The sequence below is a fragment of the Martes martes genome (genome assembly GCF_963455335.1).
Source record: "Martes martes genome assembly, chromosome: 3".
Lineage (NCBI taxonomy): Eukaryota > Metazoa > Chordata > Mammalia > Carnivora > Mustelidae > Martes > Martes martes.
Window position 1 is genome coordinate 75968797 of NC_137890.1, and position 22376 is coordinate 75991172.

General features: G+C 34.0%; 1 protein-coding gene across 2 annotated transcripts in view; it reads right to left on the bottom strand.

Annotated features, from left to right (window-relative positions):
* The window catches only part of CDK8 (cyclin dependent kinase 8), a 122442-nt gene that overhangs the window by 37690 nt on the left and 62376 nt on the right, over positions 1-22376 (bottom strand). For both annotated transcript variants that reach the window (XM_080798198.1, XM_080798197.1), the window contains exons 3-4: positions 15819-15929; positions 11200-11340 (exon numbers count right to left, since the gene is read on the bottom strand). In XM_080798198.1, coding sequence (XP_080654324.1) covers positions 11200-11340; positions 15819-15929 — 252 coding nt within the window. The remainder of the gene's footprint in view (positions 1-11199; positions 11341-15818; positions 15930-22376) is intronic.

Here is a 22376-nt window from a genome sequence, read left to right on the forward strand (position 1 = left end):
ATTTCTTATTTTTTTCTTAATTATTCCTGTTGTTATTCTTCACTTCTTCCTACCTTTCAGGTACTTCTTTTTTTTATTCTTGGATTCTCCTCTTCCTCCTTACCATAAAGGCCCAGACAACATCTGATTTTACCAGTTGGTGTTAATCAGACAGAAAAAAAAAAATAGAAGAGAAGATCAATCAAAAGAAGAAAGGGGCCAAAGAATGAGTGTTATACATTCTGAATTTTTGATTCTACCTTCTAAGGAATACATCTGTGAAATAACAAGTCTAGTATAATAAGACAGAACACTAGTCACTGTTGGAAACATTGAATGATGATGGGATTGTTATCTGCTGGACATATTATCAAGAATTACCACACCACGTAAGGGATGGGATTGGTCACTTCCAAGATGCCTTCCAACTTTATGGTCTATTAGTCTATGAAATTAAGGAAATAAAAAAATGGCCTTCATTTCAAATGGTACATGGTGTTTATATAAACACATTTTTAAACTAATGATTAAAAAATTAGCAGTCTTTCTCCTATCATTTATGGTTTTATTAAACAGGCATCTTAAACGGCACTGACCTAAATTATGAGTCAATCTATAATTTGAAAAGACTATATATTCTAGAGAATTGAAATTAATCTCGGAAATTCAGACACCTATTATTTTTTAGAGAGATTATTTATTTTAGAGAGAGAATGTGCACGTGTGAGTTGGGGGAAGGGACAGAGGGAGAGAATCTTCAAGCAGACTCCCTGCTAAGCCCAGAGCTTGCCACAGGGCTCAGTCTCAGGACCCATGAGATCAAGATCTGAGCCTTAAAACAAGAGTCTGGATGCTTAACTGACAACTCACATAGGCACTCCTCAGACATCTTAGTACAGAGTTAGGAATCCTCACATTATATATCTACTTAAGAGTATTATATCTATGGCATGATATATGTCTGAAGACAAATTATACATAAATTAAATAATAAAAACAGACCTTGGTGATTACAACAAAGTAATACTCTGAAGAAAAAGTAAAATCCCAGCTATATTGAGGGTAGGAAACTTTAATAAAGAAATATTTTTTCAATAGTTAATAACTATTACCAACTTAATATCTAATTATACCTGAGGAAACTTTCATTTTTACTAAGTCTCAAAAAAAAATTCCTATGTGTTGATTAGAATAGCATTTATAAGCATTTATACAAAATCTTGAGCTTTTATGTTGAACTGACTTTGAAATATGGTTAAACTGCATATGTTTGTTTCTTTAGGAAGACTTACTTTTCCCCTCCTATATGACCACTTCTCATTTGCTTTTATCTGGTAAAGACATATAGGAGTCAAACTGAAAAAGACTTATTGAAAGATATATATTGCCATGGGAGCCGGTGACTTCAACAGGTTTAGAAGACAATTTTAGCTGAGGTAAGACAAAACCTTATCTAATATATTCTATCTTTAAAGATTAAATTACTTTGACAAATCTTCAGAAGTCTGGAAAAAAATATAATACTCTAATACTCTAAGGCCTGACTCTACTATTAGAAAGTGACTGCAATATTAATTTTTATATGGTCTTTCAGAGTATAATTCAGATAATTCTGAAACTTTTTTTTAGAAAAACCATTTCTCTGTATTTTGACTACAGATAGTGTATTTCTCCTTTCCTGATATAAAAGTCCAAAGGCCAAAAGAGAAAAAGTGGGGATTCACCACTAACACTATGTCCAGCAGTAATAACTTATATCAGATGCAGGCACAGACCTGGGAAATTGTTGTCTTTAATATGATTCAAAAGTCCTTTGAACAAAACCTTTCCAATCTGTCCTGTTTTTAGAAACACACTGCTCTAGATAGTAGTATTTTGTTTATAAAAATGGAAGCAGTTATATAAATGATAGAATGATGGATCACATCAATTATGTCAAAAGTAGAGAAAAGATATATCTGACTTAAAACTTTTGACAGTCATCTACTTCTACAAAATTTTCAGGATCACTCAAAAATATTGTCTACACTCTTTAAAAAAAAATCTTGAGGAGATTATTTAGAATAACCCTTCTTGATTGGTGAGAAATTTGACTAAAAATATTCTAGTACTGCACTGATAAGTATCTGAAAAGATTCATTCAGGATCCAAGAAAAAGTAGCCTGAAAGCAATATGCAAACCAAATAACAATATTTTTATTACCAACTTGTAACCTGCCCATATGAACATGTGTATTTGCAATTGTGCCACTTAGTAAAATTAAATGGGCTACCTTTTCATTATTTACAAGTAACAGAACATGGTCCATTGGGTATGTTCAATATTAATATCAAAATTAAGCAAAAGTAGCATTTGTCAATAAACCAAACAGACTGTTTACAAACAATCAAGTATTTTCAAGGAAAATTGCCCAATTGGTCACTTAAGTAAACACACTTTAGAATAAGTATAATATTCATAATATTAATTAAAATGAATGCAAACCTCATTTAAGTTTGCCTTAATCAGCTATCACCAGTAAAACCCATGTTGTATCCTCAAGCCTAAATTTCATGGATGCAATCTTAATGCTATACAATTAAACAAATGAGAAAATTGGAGTAAATATTTGGAGTTCCCAATAAATGAAGCAAATCTCAAGCAATAAGCATGATTAAACCCGACATTTCCCAAAGCATTTTTCTTCCCAAAAGCTCTGGGTTTTTTGTTTGTTTTTTGGTTTTGGGGTTTTGTTTTGTTGTTCTTTAGATTTTATTTACTTATTTGAGAGAGGCCATGAGCACGTTGAGGGTAAGAGTGAGAAGCGGACTCCCCACTGAGCAGGGAGCCCAATGCAGGACTGGATCCCAGAATGCTGGGATCATGACCTGAGCCAAAGGCAGAGCTTATAGAGCTTAACAGAGTGAGCCACCCAGGCAGCCCTTTGTTTTTGTGAGATAGCAGGCAGCGGTGGCGGCAGGGGTGGCAGGTAATAGGGGTGGGCAGAGGGAGAGGGAGAATCCTAAGCAGGCTGCAGATGCGCTCCATCTCAGGACCCTGAAATCATGATCTGAGCAGAAATCAAGAGTCATACCCTTAATCGACTGAGCTACCTATACACACCACACCCTAAAGTTCTGTTTTAAAGAAACATGCTTAACATGTTCCCCCACACTCATGGAGCAAAAGCACAGAGAAGGAGCAAAAAAACAAACAGAGGCTGCGAGTGCAGGCTTCTTTCTTCCCAACTGTTCAATTATTTTGTTGTTTTTCCTGTTCCAGCATATGAGTAATCTCAGGATCTTTTTTTTTTTAACCCCTAAAGAATTTACTGGCCCAGGACGCCTGGGTGGCTCAATTGGTTAAGCCGCTGCCTTCGCTCAGGTCATGATCCCAGGGTCCTGGGACCGAGTGCCGCATCAGGCTCCTTGCTCAGCAGGGAGCCTGCTTCTCTCTGCCTCTGTCTGCCACACTGCCTGCTTCTGCGCGTGCTTGCTCACTCTTGCTCTCTCTGACAAATAAATAAATAAATAAATAAATAAAAGCTTAAAAAAAAAAAAAAAAGGAATTTACTGGCCCTCGGGTGGCTGGGTGGCTCAGCCAGTTAAGCGTCTACCTTTGGCTGGGGTAGTGATCTCCCACTCCTGCTTGCTCATGCCCTCTCTCTCTCTTTCTCAAATAAGTAAATTAAATCTAAAAAAAAAAAAAAAAAAAAAAAGGAATTTACTGGCCCTTCTTTTTAGGCAGAAAGAAACGTATGGACATATTTTCTTTTTTCCTTTATTTTTTTAACAGCATCATCTTTAACAACATAAAAACACCCTAAGCCACACTGAATACCATGTGTGAACTTTAGTAACAGCCTAACTATACATTTTCCTCAGTTTCTAGTCTAGATAAAACACTTTTTTTCTGGGGCTCCTGGGTGGCTCAGTGGGTTAAAGCCTCTGCCTTTGGCTCAGGTCATGATCGCAGGATCCTGGGATCGAGCCCTGCATCAGGCTCTCTGCTCAGTAAGAAGCCTGCTTTCTCCTCTCTCTCTGCCTGCTTCTCTGCCTACTTGTGATCTCTGTCAAATAAATAAATAAAATCTTAAAAAAAAACAAAACACTTTTTTCTGATTATATCAATAATATATGTTAACTGCAAACTATTCAGACAATTTAGAAGTTATTAAAGGAAGGAAGTGAAAATTGCCTAGAATTCTCTCACCCATAAATAAACCCTACTTAGAAAAATGTATTCCCTAAAGGCAGCTGTTATTGAAAATAATTTAAACATCACTGTCAAGAAGTTTGTGTAAAACATTTAAGTACTTACAATTTGGGACCAAGTATTTTCTAAAGATTTGAGTAAGTTTTTTCTTATTTTCCTAACCATATCAAATACCTTCCAGGAAATAGTAAAGTGCAGTGGCTTTCAAACCTTTCTGAAGACAACCCACAGGAAGGAAATCATTTAATATTAAATGACAATATTCACATATAAACATATATAAGTGAAACAAGTAACTGCCCTTAATATATGATGTACTGATTTTTTTAAATTCTGTTCTATTAAAAAAAAAAATAGAAAAGCTGGTTGTGTTGTGTGCTCTCTTAATTCACTTATGGCTTACAACCAGCAATTTAAAAATCACTGACCTAGAAGAAAAATCCCTACATTTAGTGATCCAGCTGTTTTACAGTTCTCCGAGTAACCAGAATCAAGTCATTTAACCTCTTTGCCTCTCAGTTTTTTCACTTATTAGTGACAGAATTCAAGAGACAATAAAACATGCACCTCAAAACAAACCATATCACCATGAGCAAATATTAGTATTGGTAAGCAAAACCAATAAACCATGCAATCTTTCACTCAAATAAAGAGAATCAGACCCAGAATACCCCCATAATTCATCATGCTACCATCAATACATGATAAGATGCCTCGATAAAGAAGGCCCTCTGAAATTGAGTTTCAGTGCTTGGCTCACTCAGAGATTTTGATCTTATTTGATGGTTGCTAGGAAACCAACCCATCCTTCACTAAGGACAGCTGAAGCCCCACCAAGTGATTCCAAGTTACTGGAGATAATTAGAATTAACTGAAGGGCAACAGCACTATCAGTTTTTAAGCCAGATTAAAGCTTTGAAATGGCTTAAGCCTCTTTTAAATATGTACATAGAGTGGCCCACTGAACTATTTCTCACATGATACACTTCTCACAGTAGCACATCTCTACTGGCATAGCCTTAAAGGAAATCTCTGTAGAGATTTATTTTCTAAGAAATTTTACTGTGGCATAAAAAGCTGTTTTGAATTAGTTTCAGGCAAGAGTAATTACAGCTGATAGATGCAATACTCCAACAAAACAAATTTCATATACAGCCTTGTAATTCAGCTTGAATTAAAAAAAAAAGCTATGATGAAAAGTTACAGTATCTCTCACTTAAAATTACACTCCACTTAGTACAACATTATGTGTCTGGTAGTTCCAAGTTAAATACCACTATGATAAAACCATTAAGCTAATAATTAAAATGAACTTTTGATTATCATTTTTTTCTCAAAAAAAAAAAAAAAAAGTGGAACACATTAATGACCACATGAGAACTTGCTATATACTTAACAAAAATTAATGGTTCACTGGCCAATCATAATAACTACTTTCCTATGTTCCTTAGCAAATGTGTTGAAAGCCCAAGTCTTTAATATTTAGAGTCTGATTTAAGTGTTAATCATTTCTGTGGTCTGATATGGCTGGATGAATATTTTCAGCCAAAAGCATAAAATTCAACCAACACTGAATGCACTAGAAAACTAAAAGTGAATAAATATTAGCTAGAAATTAAAGTATTTACATTGTGACTAGTAATGAACTGGTCACTTATGGAGAAAGAGTGAAATATGAGAGTTTCAAGTTCAGAATAGCTGCTATGTTCAGAAGGTAGGCATCACTGCCTTATCTACAACTAAAGTATAATTTGCACAGAAGGGACTTTTAAGATGTGTTTGAAAAAAGTAAGGGACTTATGATGGAGATTTTCTTATGTTAAGATCAAAGGAAAACATTGGAAAAAATATATTACATCAAAACATGAAAAAATAGGTAAAACAGGCTTCACTGTGGTGCATAAACAATTTTTGGAACACTGAAAAAAAATTTTAATTAAAAAAAAAAGAAATCAACAGATCAATATCATTGGCTGAATGGTCTTTGGACTGGCAGATAAGAGTCTAGTTCTTTTAGGTAGAAAGAGGGAAGCCACTGAAAAGAACTGAAAATATAGTATTAAGAGATCTTTTGCACTGCTCCACTGCAGTAAACCATAGCAGAGCTAAGAGGGTAGGTCAAAAGAAGAAATGTAACAGAGTAGTAGTAGGAGAAACATCAGGTAGCAGAAATAACCTATGGAGAATCACCTTGGAAGCCACTTTGTTTCTGTTACAAATGAGCTAGTTTATTTATTTAACAAATATAAGCAGTATTGTATACTCTGATTGTGTATTTTGCTAGGCACTGGGAGGGATACAAATACAATTTAAGTCAGTCTTTGTCCTCAGGAACTTATAATCAAATAAAGAACTTATTACCAAAACTAGTTTAAGTGCCCTTGATAGTTCAAAGTAGCTGCTATAGGACTTCAGATGAGCACATTCTCACTTCCACTCACTTCCAGTGATGGGGGGGGGGGCTGTTTTGTTGAGGTAGCAGGAACAGAGCTTCAAAGGATGAACAGAATTTTAAACACCAGAGATGAAGAGAAGAAAGGATTCAGGTAGGCAGGGCAACCTTTGAGTTAGCTAGAAGTAGGTATACAGAGTGAGAAGGAAAAAAAAAATATAACTAGCTTTCACTTCAATTCACAAATACCGGCATGCAGAGATTTTTAAATTTTAATCTACTCATGGAATTCTTCTCATTTAAAACAAACAAATCACAGCCTGACTTTGAAATTTACTCCCAACTGCACAAGAAAACCAATCCTAAAATTAGAAGGTTATACCAAAAATATTCATTTCTACTGAAAGAGGGCAGATAAGAGAGTGAACTGGCCGGGTGGCTGGTGTCCTAAAATGGTCATAGTAGAGGCACTAGTAGTGACAACTTCTCATGGCCTTGCCAAAGTGCTTTAACTCAGTCAAAGAGGACTATCATTTCAGAAGAAAGACTTCAGACACCATTGCCAAATCAAACTTTGGCTTCTACACAAAAAGTATCAAATATGATTTTGGTGCTTACTATCTTTTTATTTGTGCTCAGAAAAACCACCAAACTCAACCCAATCAGACTAATAAGACTTCAAACCTTTCCTTATTTTGAGTCATTTAAATAGTATCTTTATTTGAAGTTTTCATTAAGACTTAGTAGCAGGTAAAATATCTTAATATTCCTTAACCCAACACTCCTATCTTATATAAGCAGATAAATGGGGGTTAAAAAAACATGGTCCCATATTGTTTCAACTTTGTGCCTCTGTTTACTCATTTGTATAGAATGGTTATTTTGTGTCAGCTTGGCTGGGTCATGGTGCCCACATAGTTGGTCAAACATTTTTCTGAATGTTTCTGTGAAGGCATTTTTTGATAAGATTAACATTTAAATTTGTAGACTTTGAGAAAAGCAGCTCACCCTCCATAACATTGATGGGCCTTATTCAATCAGTTGAAGACATGAATAGAACAGAGACTGATCTCCCCTGAACGAGAGGAAATTCTGACAGCATACTGCCATGAACTTAACGGCAACTGTTCCCTTTAGTCTCCAGCCTTCTTGCCTATCTTGCACTTTCTGGACTTACCAAGCCTCCACAATTTGCCTGAGGGAACTCCTTAAAATAAACTTTTCTCTCTCTTTCTCTTTCTGTGTGTATATATAGGGGTGTGTGTGTGTGTGTGTGTGTGTGTGTGTGTGTGTGTACACACACTCTTCTGTTTCTCTGGAGAATCCTAATACATATGGTAATGCCAGAACGAGGACCACAGCCTGTTGGTCAGACTACTCATTTCCCAAGGAGAGAACAAAGGAAGAAAGGGAAAGAAAGAGCAGTCAAAGGGAAGAACAAAGCATGCACCTTTGTTTTTATTTATCTCTACTTACAGCAAACAGATTAAGTGTAAAAGCAAACCAACTTATACATACATATTTTAATGTTCCAAAACTAAAAAATTTTGGCTTAGATCATAAATTATCTCACAAAAATAAATATTGCATGTGTTTTCTTTCAGGCCCATTCTTCTTAAAACAGCCACACACATATGCATTTATTACCAACTTCAGTCCAACCAGAGTTTCAGAATTATTAAATCTCTATTTCCCACCATGGATGATAACTCCAGTTACTGATCTGCTACTATGTGGTAGTTAACAGTGACAAATTAATCTTTACTAAATAGGATTATTAATTGTTAAAGTTCAGCTTCATGTATCAAAGAACTTCGTAACTCTATCACCTCAAACCAGTAGGTCTATTAATAATGAAGACAATTTTTTAAGCAAAAGCTTCAGTAACATTCTGGGGCATTATTAAAATGATGTTTTTAGGGAGTCTGTGCCTATCATCTATTTTAGTATGATGTTTTTCTTGGCAAGTTCGCAACTCAACCAACTAGTTCAGTTCATAAATTAGAAATCTATATAGGTCTTCTAAGGTCAATATATATTGCCACATTTCATCTAAACCTGAATGAAAAGAAGCAAGGAATGAAATGAACTATTAATTATATTTATTCTTATAGGGTAAATATTTCATCTGCAAATAATAACAAAGAGTTTAAAAAGCCATACAGCTTCTGAAGAACATCCTGAAAGTAAATACTTTTTTACACTGGAGATTCATATATTAAAAAAAAGTAGTATTCATATATGACTTTCTAATGTAACTGAAGTTGAACATCATGACCTCAAAACTCCAAAATCTATTTTTCAGTTAGCAGAAGGTGGGTACATTTAAAAAAAAAAAAAAAAACAAAACAAAACTCGATAATAAGTATTTCTTTAAAAATTGAGAACAAATTCAAGCGATAAGCACCTGACCCAGTAAGATCCAGACTGGGGGCAGAGGGGCAGAGGTGACCACTTTAATGACACAATGGTTCAGTGCGCCCTTGTGGGCCTGCGATGCACAGAAGAGTTAGGTGTAAGGAGTCACACACAGATGATACAGGAACTCTCACTCCAAATGGAGAAATCAAAAAGGAAGTGTGACACAAATAATATATCACAGTTTAGAAAATATTTTGGATAAACTGACTACTAAACAGATAACAGTGGCATATAAAGGGGGTAGAGGAGTGGGAGTGGTTTGCTCTGGGTACAGGGGTATTTTATCACTGATATTGTTCACAATTGCCAGCATATGGTGACAATACACTGAAAATAACTACTTTTCATCTGTTTCATTATTATTTTTAAATCATCTCCAGACAGTGCGTCCCTCTGTTACTGCCATCTAGAGTGCACTGCTTCCCCTGGCCCCCACCTCCTGGCACACCACTAACAGACAGAGAACTTTGAAATGACATGTCCTACACCATCCCTGGGTCAAAGAGAACTCATGTGGGCTGCACCAATAGAAAGAGCTATCCCAAAAGAGAAATTTTAAAAAATTAAACTTTATAATTATTTTCACTACTGTAGTTAATATTACTTAAGTGGTTTAAGTATATTATACATTAACAATTTAAATACTGGTTTGTTTATTTGTATTCATCTAATAAACATATATATTTTAATGATGAAAAATAACTTACTATGAAAAGAAAATGTGTGTCATCTCAGCATAATTAGGGGAAAATGCCCTTTTGCCAGATTTTATTCTTTTAGAGATCATAAAAAAAGGTCAGTAGCTCAAAAGTAGTAATAATTTTTCCCTAAGTTGACTCCACCCATAAAGGTTGAAATTTGTTTGTTTGTTTGACATAGAGAGAGAGAGCGTGCGCACATGCACAAGCAGGCAGAATAGCAGGGAGAGGGAGAAGTAGTCTCCCTGCTAAACAGGGAACCCGATGTGGGGCTCAATCCCCGGACCCTGAGATTATGACCTTAGTCGAAGGTAGACGCTTAATGACTGAGCCATCCAGAAGCCCCTTATTTTCAGATTCATAAAGAGTCAATGGATTTGTCCTACTTCTGTTACATATATCAACTATGAATTTTCCAGTAGTATTAAAAATAAAGAAGTTCTTTCAACCAAATTTCTGAAGTTATTGGTCCCAGTCTAAATGCTTTCTAGGTATGAGAACTACAGATAAAATAAATACCATTAAACATATTGAAAGGAGATTTATTGAAGACAGAAGAACGCACCAGAAATTATGACATTGGAACATCTGATCTGAAGGTACTGAATACACAGCAGCTTGGAAAGAATATGTACAAGGGGCAGATCAGCTCTGCCTCAAAGTCTACAGGGTTTTTTCCAATGTAACACATGTAACTAGAGACCAAATCACCAGTTCCAGCATTGTGTTTATAATTGTTTGGAATGAAGGCATTGTTACAAATTTTACTATAGTTACCACCTTTACAAAGAAAAGAACAACAAAAGCACAATGTAATTATGCAATAAGGGGAATTAGAGATTTAAATTTACATCCATGAAGATTAATGAACAATGCACAATTTAATGAACATCTTTATCCTAGATGGGTTTTAAAAAGGCATAAATTATTCTGTCATGTAAAATAAAAATAAGAAAGCCAATTTCTGAAGCTTCCAAATTCTTAAAAATTCAATGTACCTTAACATGGCAAGGCTTCTTTTGTTTTTGTTTTCATGGCAAGGCTTCTGAATAAGGTACTCGATTACGATTAATAAATGTGCTACTAATAAAGTAAGGCTTAAAAAAATCAGTAGACTGAATTAATATCTCCTCTTCTAATATGTAACTTAGTATATAGTAGGCTCCAAAAGTTTCATTTCCAAGTTATTCATAAATATATCAATTTCTAGAGTTTGCCTAACACCTAATAATCAAGCAAGCCAATACTTCATTTGTAGTCTTAAAAGTAAACAAAAGCTTAGGAAAATAAATGTGCCCTCCTTCATTTCTTCAGTAAGTGTCGGCCAGGGTATGTCCGAGAAGTAGGATGTATCATAAAAACAGCACAGTGCTAGACTATATTATGAGACTATAGCACCCTCACTCCCTCTGTAAGGTTTGGAGGTCTATGCAGCACTAATATCTAGAGACAACTAGAAAATCATCCAACTATAAAGGCATCTTTCTAGCTTAGACCTAACTACATCAACTTACCAAATCCCTGTGCAACACCCAGTTAGCATGTAGGTAGTGAATGCCATCTAGGATCTGATATAATAGTGACTTCACCATTCCCCGAGGTAACTGAACTGGCTTCTTGTTTGCTTTAGAAGCTCTGTGAAACTTGATTATATGCTGAAAGAAAGAAAAATATCACCAGAAGCTTAAAAAAGAAAAGAGGGAAAGATAATTTGATGTATAATATATTCCTGCCAGGAAAAGAAACACTCAGGGATTCCCAAAGATATTGAAAATATAACCTTAGATTCTGCTGAGTAACATAAATTAAAATTTAGAGCTAAAGTTTCATTTCCTAAGCATATAATCATGTCTCAGAAAATAAATGACTGCAACAGAGAAGCAGAGAATAATGTGACTTTATTTTGAAAGCATAATTAAAAATTATTTTCAGAGTATACTTGATCCCTGTTTACCTGGTGGAAATTTTCAAGAACAGAATCTTTTTTATCTGTAGTGATTAAATGAAAAGAAAAAAAAATAGAACAAATTTCAAGAGATACTTCTGGGTTGGCTGACACAGCATAGATGTGGTACCTATTTATAATACATGAGTTATAAACAAAGCAAATAGGAAAATTATTTCAGTAAAATACACATAAGCATAAAGAAATAACATGTAAATAACCAGTTCACACTGAAAATATTTAGAAACATGAAAGATCCAGATGAGAAAAAAAACAGCCTGTACTAACCATTAAAAGTTTTCTAGGAATAGTATCAGTGGACATCTGATAAAACACAAGACCACTTTATAAACAGAAAAATCACTTAAAAATTAAGGTACCCCAACAGAAACAAGATCCAATGTTTCAAACTCTCTTGACAGGTTTCTTTGTTTTAATTAAAGGACATTTAAACTATAAGAACACCTACAATTCAGCTGAAGTCAATTCTGCTGTATGTAAAACATAGGTAAATGCCTGGCACCTCATGTGAACATGAACAGACTCTTGAGCAGTAATTCTGAGTGAATATTAAGCATATTCTTGAAATTAATAACCATAATTAAGGGTGACTTATTTTATATTAGATGTCAACATTTTCACTTCCTATTTTTTGATGATATAAAAAGTGGAACATGGATAAGAAATAACTAGTAACTAATGAGTGAAGCAGTTTTACTTTCCAAAGGAAAAATATATAGCAAAGACTACCTGGTGGGAAGATAAATTATATCAGTTGGCATGCGTATAGTATGATTAATCTATACTTTAACAGCAGCATTACACTATTTTAATTTTCTTCTGTTATTTTTCCGAAGTATTTAAAAACAGTCAAACAAAATAGAGCTACAACTCAATAATCTAGAATGTTCTGTCACCTATCCCAAGAAATGGTGTGACAATAAAGTCTGTCCACCTTAATAAGGGCTAGTGGTTCTCTGGAGCTTAATAAAAATAGATTAAAATACATATTTTTAAAAATTAAAATTTGCCAGAGTAACAATAATATGTAGGGGAGGTTAAAAAAATGATGCTATAGGCATTTCTTCAGTTAACACTTTCATTAAGTTTTAACAAAATACCTTTTTTTTTTTTTACCAATATTTTATAACTACAAAAAACTATGGGGAACTGGGGAAATCTCTTACCTTCATTTTTATTTCAGAGCTATATAATAAATATGTGGTGTGATTATCATGAAATTTCACCAACATCTGAGTGATTTTTTTTTTTTAAATGACTCTTTTTACTGGGACTGTTTTGTTACACTCTGCCATCTTACCCCAGTTAATTCACTTCAATATTCCAATTAAAATAAGAAAATAAAATGGATAAAGGAGGTTTTAGTAAAGTGAATTATTTGATTTTTATTAAAATGAACATTAAAAGTACTTACTTGACTTCAATGAATATTAATAAGATGACAATAAAGCCAATGATGACTATATACACACATCTGGCAACCCTGCATGCAGCATAATTTGTAAAAGTATAATTATTTATACCTACATGTAAAATTAGATATCACATACTAGCCTGTTAGGAACTATATTGAATATAATACTATCTCCTATGTTCAATTATTACAAATCACATTTTATTACAAATCATGTTTATAAACCAGCCTAGAAAATTCCACATAAATTTGGGTCATATAATTTGATTTCATGTTAGGCTCAAGTATGAGTATTCAATTCAATACTGGCCACCCTAATTTAACAAATTTTTATTAACAGAATCCCACTTTGATTTGATTAGATTTATTTTAAAAGAACAGAAGCTACAACAACAAAAATATTTACAACCAGCATTGACTTTGGACAATAGTTTCATAAAACAGAAAATCTGATGTCTACTTTCAGTTCAAAAGCAATTCCTTCCAGATAACATAAAAACAATTTGAATCAAACTGCATTTACTCATGGGAAACAGGAATCTATGGAGCAAAAATATTTCTTATAAATCTGAAACTATATGAAACCCATGTAAGTTTCAATTTCTGAAATCTGTTGAAGCTAAAATTATGTCAATGAGGCTAGTTCTAGAAATTAGCAAAAGAGTTTAAAACTATTGTACTATTTTTAGAAGGCAAACTTATTTTTGAGCAATTTTACTAGAATTTGTACTAGTTTTATTTCAAAATTTTGTATTTATATTTACAAACTACAGCTGAATGAAAAATGTAAATTTTAAAGATATTTAAAATTGAACCAGAAGATTATAATCCCTTGCATGGCAGTATTAGTGGTCCCGATTTATAATGGCTCAAATTATGATTTTTTGACTTTATGATGGAGTAAAAGCAATAAGCTTTCAGCAGAAACCATACTTGGAATTTTGAAATTTGATCATTTCCCAGGCTGGTGACATGCAGTACGATACTCGCTTGTGACTCCGGGCAAGGGCAGCTACTATACCCAGTCAGTAAGGGTAAACAACCCATACATTTATAACCATTCCATACTCATACAACCATTCTGTTTTTCATTTTCAGTACAGTATTCAATTACTAACATGAGATATTCAACACTTTATGATAAAATAGGCTTGGTGTTAGATGATTTTGTCCAATTAGAGGTTGATATAAGCATTCTCAGCACGTTTAAGGTAGGCTAGGCTATGTTGTGATGTTCCATAGGTCGGTCAGGTATATTAAATATATTTCTGACTTAATGAGATTCTCAATTTGTGATGGGTTTACTAGGAATGTAACCCCATGTCAGTCAAGGAAGATCTGTATATATGTTTTCTCTGGTATTTACTTCAATAAATGCACAACCAATATATAAATATAAATATAGAACAATATACAAAACACAGTGAAATACTTAAAGATCTTATTAAATTACTTATTAAATACCAGAAAAAATATAGGTCACAGAAATGAAGTACTTATTAACTTAATGTAATATTGTGTTTTTGTTCACTCGCTTTATTTTCTAAACTGTAATCTGTGTTAACATGTTCTTTACACAAGACTGATAGGATATAAGTTTTGTGAGTATATTTCAAAATTACTTTGGCTATCCTGCTATTTTCTTTAGATATATCATAAACTCTTATCCCCAAGATGGCATTTCAGACTTCCAAAGAACATTAAGGAGTAAATTTTATAGTTACCCAAGACTTCTGTAAATACCAATTTTAAAAACGATCTAGTGAGTAAATGCAAAATACTGAGTTAGCTGTTTGTAATTCAGCTATTTAGCTAAGATAAATTTAAATTCTCAGTTTAATAATAATTTTTATCAATATAACATCATTTTTGTCATTGTATTAGCTAACCTAATAAAACTAATCTAATAGACCACAATTACTTGACTTTGAGAATCTTCAAGGATTTAATTGGGAGCCCTCTTCCACAAAGAATTCTTCCTATACAAGAACATGCCCAATTCAAGTAAGTACAACATTGAACTTCTGCTGATGGAAATAAGAAGTGCATTAGAACATGGAGTATTAAATATGAATAATATTCAATAAATGATTAATAGTATGTTACATTTGTATAGTACGCTTAGTTTATAAAGTTTTTCAAATACAAAATTGCTCTTCAGAAAAATCCTGTTAAAAAAGCAGGAAAAGTACCACATTTTACAAATGGGGTTGGGGGAACTGCAACTTCAGAGCCATTAAGAGACTTGCTTAATGTCATTGACAAAAAACAAATAGACTAAATGTCATATGACAAAAAACAGACAAAAAACCGTTAAGTCTCAGTCTAGTCTTCCAAATATAACATATTTATCTTCCTATATAAGGATACCACTTTCTCATTTTATATTCCTTTATAGAGTAAAAGGAAACTTGCTGCTTTTAAATTCTATAACAAAATAGCTATTACAGTTACTTTTTAAAATTTTATCAAAAATCTACAGCTAGGAAACAATACTAAATAATTCTTATTCTTATACTCTTCAGATTGTACTATTTTTCTGTAGCATGTTACAAAGTTTACACTGATAAGATCAAAATGTAGTAATACAAAGCAAAATACCCTAGACTTGGTAATTCATCAATCACATTCTATGAGGTTACTTTTATTTTTAAAATGTAAATCTCATAGTAAGATAAATTAAAATTGTTTCTAGTCACTCTTAATCCCTGAGTGAAACCAATGGCTCGATGTCTACCAGCAATTCACCTTACCCAGAGGTCATGTTCAGCGTAGTCAAACAGAAGCCATACTTTCCTATCAGCATGAGACAGAAAAACCTTTTGAAGAGAGATGACATTTGGATGCTTAAGCTCTCGAAGTAACTGCAAAACAAGGAAGAGCAATTAAAAATCTTTGCCATGAAAATAATGTTAAGTAAATCATACATTTGTAATTCACAGAAATACAAACCCAATGGTAATCAATCCTAAAAATCTAGTAAGTATACACACTATTTTGAAAGTGTCCAGATACGTGCTTCAGTAACAAATGCAGAAAAACTCTGGAGAAAAGATACTGAGAAGATATAACTGAGTAAATCTATTTTGTTGTTATTGTTTAGTTGGTTTTTACTTTTGGTTTTTAATTGTGATAAAATATACAACATTAAAATCACCATTTTAATAATTTAAAGTGTACAATTCAATAGCTTTTAAAAAACTAACTGCAACATTAAAAAATATAACATTTGTCAATATCAAATATAAGATGAAAATTAAAATCTGTAATTCTGTGAGATACAGCAACTATTTTTTTAGGCACTAAATTATACAGTTGATTAAGATTTTATAAACTTTTAATAAAATAATAAAGAACTTATACAGACAGAGGCATCTAAGCAGAACACATTTTTATGACTTAACCTTTCTCATTTCCTAGAAGGACATTCTATTTAAAATCTTTTATTGCCTTATTTCATTCTCATTTATTAACCAAAGTGGGCCTAATAATCCATCAGTTAAAAACTATTCCTACTCTGCCAGGAAAAAAAAAAAAGGAACAACAGCAGTAACAATGTCAAGAAAAAATTTCTCATGAAGCCTGATACTACGTCTTTATCAGTTAAAACCGAGTTACACAGTGCCTTTCAATTGTTTTCCAAATACACGACAGCCATGTGAGTAAGTCAAGGTTTTAGAACTTATGACTTTAGTACCTTTTATAGGAACACTGCTACCAAAACAAGAATTAATATAAATGCAATGTTAACAATATATTAGGGACTCTGAAATGAATTCAGCCAAGGAAAGACTATGAATGGACTATCTATTAAATACTCATTTATATTAATAATTATTCTCTGGAAAGTGATAATTACTTTATTCAGGAGGAAGATTAAATTCAAGTTATAGATTTCTGCTTTTAGAATATAATTTCAAACTTACGAGACTTCAGAGATCATACACAAAGCTTCAGAAACCTAAAGGTCACTGTCCAAGATTAACCATTTCCTAATTAATAAAGAAGGCAAAGAATCTGATAGGGAAAGTCTAGACTTCAGGATTACCCAGGATCATCCAGCTGGCTCCAGAGCTAAACCCAGTGCTAAGTTCATCTTAGTTCTGGGTCAGTGTTTTCTCCATTACCTCATGATTGGAACACGCTTCTCAGGCACTATTTCAAATCCTTTCTGGAAACTGGCAGGGTAGAAATTATAACAAACTCCAAAGCCCTGGCAAAAGTTCTCTCCAATTATTAGAAACCTACATAAAAAGCTATTCTTAGTATCTCCTCAATTTCACCTCCAAGATAAGGTTTAGCTCCTGTGCTGGTAAAAACAAAAAAACCAAAAACCAAAAAACAAAACCAGCAGCAACCATTTTATTAAGTTCTTTGTAAGTGCCAAGTATGGTGTTAAACATATGACATGCATTATGTCACTGAATCATGAATTACCCTATGAAATATTTATATTACTTCTAATTTCATAAATGAGGAAACAGTGGTTTGAGGGGATTAAATAATTTGCTCATTATCACAGTCCTAGGTAGTGGTTCAAATCAGGATTTTAATGCTTTTAAAATTATTTAATTGGCTTTTAAAGTACAAAGTCAGCACTCTAAGGTCTAATACCAACACTTTTTAAAAAAGATTTTATTTATTTGACAGAGAGATAGAGAGCACAAGCAGGCACAGAGGCAGGCAGGGGGAGAGTAAGAAGCAGGCTCTTGGCTGAGCTGGGAGACCGATGCAGGACTCGATCCCACGACCGTAGTCATAACCTGAGCCGAAGGCAGAGACTGAGCCACTCAGGCACCCCAAATACCAACACATTCTAAGACCTAATACACTGGGGGACTATTTCTCCTTACATTCCAGAGGCATAGGTATTTTAAGTATATACTAGGTTGTGAACTGGCCAATGGCAGCTACGCGTTTTGCTCACAATTGCTACCTTCTAGCACCCTGCCTAGGCACCTGATAGACACTCATTAAGATTTTGGTGAATAATGAATTTGTGAATAAACAATACATACAAATTAAAAGGCATCATACAACACACCCTTTGCTTCTGATCTGTGGACTAAGATCACTGCTTTTATCATAAAACCTTATTCCACTTCTTCAAAAAATCTACGTCTTAAAAAAGCTAATCCTCTTCTATTTTTAAACCATCCAGCTGACTAGTCAAACAACAAATCTTCCAGGGTAATGATTTAATAATATATTATCAGTAAGAACTATCATTATTATAAGTAATTATAATCATAAGTAAGTAATTAAGTAACAGTGTTATGGACTCAATCTCCCCAAATTCTTGTTGAAGCCCTAACCCCCAGTGCCTCAGAATGTGATTGTATTTGAAGACAAGGCCTTTATAGAGGCAACTGAGTTAAAATAAGGTCAGTAGGGTGGCCCCAATCCAATCTGAATGGTGACCTTGTAAGAGGAGGAGGTTAGGACACATAGAGAGACACCAGGGCAGCTTGTACAGATAGACAGCCACTGAAGAGGCCACAAGAAGGTGGTTGTCTGCAAACCCAGGAGAAGCCGCAGAAGAAACCAACTCTGCAGACTCTGAGAAAGTAAGTTTCTGTTGTTTAAGTCACCCAGTTCATAGTATTTTGTTCTGGCAGACTTGGCAAACTAATACAGTAAATAACTACTATTACTAAGTAAAACACTCTAATATTGGGTGTTTTAAGGGAGATTTATCAGGAGATGGGTCAGTATGGGGTTAGAGATGGAAACTGAGTTTCAGTGGGGAATTACGTCTAAGTCAGTATTTCTACTGAAGTACTTCCAAAAAATCAGGGAGCTGGGCTACATCTGGCAGGGCTATCATTAAGCAAATGCCTCCTCCATGCCAGCCACTGTGGAGATGCACTAGGTCCTGGCATATAAAATGTGCTTAGACTTGCTGAAGTCCTCGAGTGGGAGACAAATGCAAGTAAGCACACAATCCTAATGCTGTGGCTGCAGCAGTGGTAACTGATGATTTATTGAGAGTAGCTAATATTTACCTAGAGTTTATCGGGCCCAAAGAAGTATTCTAAGTTCCTCACAATAAACCCCATGAGACACTATTATCATTTTACAAATGAGAAAACGAGAACACAAGGAAATTAAGTAACTTGCCTTGAGTCCTAAAAGCTGGTAAGTGGCAAAGCTAGGTAAAGCACGGGTAATCTGGCCAGGACTTTAAGTACTACAGGCAGTACTTTGAGTCTGGTACTCTGACGCTGTGGAAACATCCCAAAGTTCTCCCAGCTGATGAAAAGCACTTTAGCATTTCATCACCACATAGAGCCAGCCCATAGCATGTAGATACCTTTTTCTTTTTTTGTCTTTCTGAGGATTTTATGTTAAAAAAAAATTTAAAGAAAAGGTTTGAATAAATTTAAGCAATGGTTTCTATCACAGAAATCACCTAAATTCTTTTAATTCTACTGGGAATAAAATCTTATAATTTCCTGTACTAAGAGCACTACTAAAAATACAAATGTCTTAATATATCATTCTTTATTAACTTAATTCATTCCAGTTGTACCATACAATATCATACTTAATTTCAACCCTTAAAGTACAAATAAGTAAAAAATAAATTAATAACATTTAAAACTGTATCTTGTCAATAAATAGCACCTAGACCAGTGAGAAAATAGGATATAAAACTTCTGATATTCTCAAAATAACACTGATTTCTAGTATTAAAATGTTACAACATGGCAAAAATAATAAATTCTACATTTATGCCACGGGTATGATGATAGCTAAGTTGAAATTACTATAACAGTATACAGAATAACATTTCAAAATTATTTCAATTATTTTGTTAAAGCTGTGGAAGCTTTCTTCAATCAAATTCTTGTGAGTTGTTAAGAATAAAACCAAAAACAAACCCTGAGATACCCAGATTAAAACAGATGTGAACTTTAAAAGTAGAGTCTGCAGTTTTACTTCTGTTCCCCTCGCTACCTTATTCCAGCTACAAGACTGCCTCTTGGAATACTGATAGTCCCCTGAAGCACAGTTTGAAAACCACTAAGCTTAAGGGATTCTACCTAGAAAGAAATTCTGGAAATACAAAACAAACCACAAACAACACAATGAGGATGAAGACATGCAATGCTCTTAACTTTAGTAGAAGTGCTTGAAGTTCTCCCCACCCCCCTTTACAAGTACTTACTGAACAAAGACTGTGTCACACCTAGCACATGCTGGTGAAGAAATATATTACAGTGTAGTGAAAATAGAAACCAACAAGAAGCAGTGTCTTATAATTTATTATAAGTGCTATGAAAGGAAACAAACTGGGGGCAGACTGTAAGAAAATAGAGGAGATGCCTGGTGGGTAAAAAGGACTTCTCAGAGAAAAACTTAAAAGAAGGGAAGAGCGCTGGTAAGATGTACCAAGAGACGGGATACTTTTTTCTTTTCGATTTTTTTCTTATAGAATTTTTTAAACGTAAATAAAATAGAATAGTAAGGGGCGCCTGGGTGACTTAGTGGGTTAAAGCCTCTGCCTTCGGCTCAGGTGATGATCCCAGGGTCCTGGGATCGAGCCCCACATCGGGCTCTCTGCTCATCGGGGAGCCTGCTTCCTCCTTTCTCTCTCTCTGCCTGCCTCTCTGCCTACTTGTGATCTATGTCAAATAAATAAATAAAATCTTTGAAAAAAATAGAATAGTAAAACAGACCCCTGTGTATCATTATCCACTCTCAGCCTATCTCATTTTATCAACATTCATACCCCATCCTCCCACCTTACCCTGGATTATTTTGAAATAAATCCTAGATCTGACATGATTTCACCTGTAAATATTTCAGTATATGTCTCTAAAATATAGGATCTCTTTCCTCTGACCACATGGAAATAAATTAGCCATCAGCAATAAATTATCCCAAAAGACTCACATGTTAAAAAAAAATTTCATTAAGTTTTCTAATTATAATTCCAGCATAGTTAACATACAGCGTTGTATTAGTTTCAGGTGTACAATACAGTGATTCAACAATTCTATGTTACTTAGTGCTCATCATGGTAGTAAGTGTACTCTTTAATCCCCACCCCTTATTTCATTCATCTCCCACCCACTCCCCTCTAGTAATAGTTTGTTCTCTATAGTTAAAGAGTCTGTTTCTTGGTTTGACTCTTTCCCCTTTTGCTTGTTTTAATTCTACATAGTAATATAATATGGTATTTGTCTTTCTCTAACTGACTAACTTCACTTAGCATTATATTCTCTAGCTCCATCCATATTGTTGCAAATGGCAAGATTCCATTCTTTTTTTATGGCTGAATATTTTTGTGTGCGCATATGTGCACATACGTGCGCACAAGCGCACACACACATACACACACACACACAATTTTCTCTATTCATTCATCTATCAGTGGACACTTGGGCTGCTTCCATAATTTGGATATCAAAAGTGATATTGCAATAAACAGAGGGGTGCATGTGTCCCTGTGAATTTCTGCAGTAAATATCCAGTAGTGTGATTACTGAACTGTAGAGTAGTTCAGTTTCGAACTTTTTGAGGAAAATCCATACTGTTTTCCACAGTAGCTGCACCAGTTTGTATTCTCACCAACAGTGCTCCAGGGTTCCTTTTTCTCCACAACCTCACCAAGTTGTTATTTCTTGTATTTTTGATTTTAGCCATTCTGACAGGTATAAGGTAATGTCTCATTGTAGTTTTGATTTGCATTTACTGATGATGAGTGATGTTGGGCATCTTTTTTGTGTCTGTTGGCTATCTGCATGTCTTCTTTGGAAAAATGTTCATATTTTCTGTGCATTTTTCAATTGGGTTATTTGTTTTTTGGGTGTTGAGCTGTATCAGTTCTTTATATATTTTGGATACTTGCCCTTTATCAGATATGTGATTTGCAAATATCTTTTTCTCTTAAGTAGATTGCCTTTTAATTTTGTTAACTGTTTCTTTCGCTGTGCAAAAACTTTTTATTTTGATGTAGTCCCAATAGATTACTTTGGATTTCATATCCCTTGCTTCAGGAGACAGATCTAGAAAAATGATTCTATAGCCGACAGCAGAGAAATTACTGCCTGTACTCTCTTCAAGGATTTTTATGGTTTCAGATCTCACATATAGGTCTTTAATTCCTTTTGAGTTTATTTTTGTATATGGAGAAAGAAAGTGGTCCAGTTTCATTCTTTTGCATGTCCAGTTTAGCTGTCCAGTTTCCCCAACACCATTTGCTGAAGAGACTTTTTTCAATTGTATATTCATTCCTCCTTTGTCAAAAACTAAATGACCATATAATTATGGATTCATTTCTGGGTTTTCTATTCCATTCATGT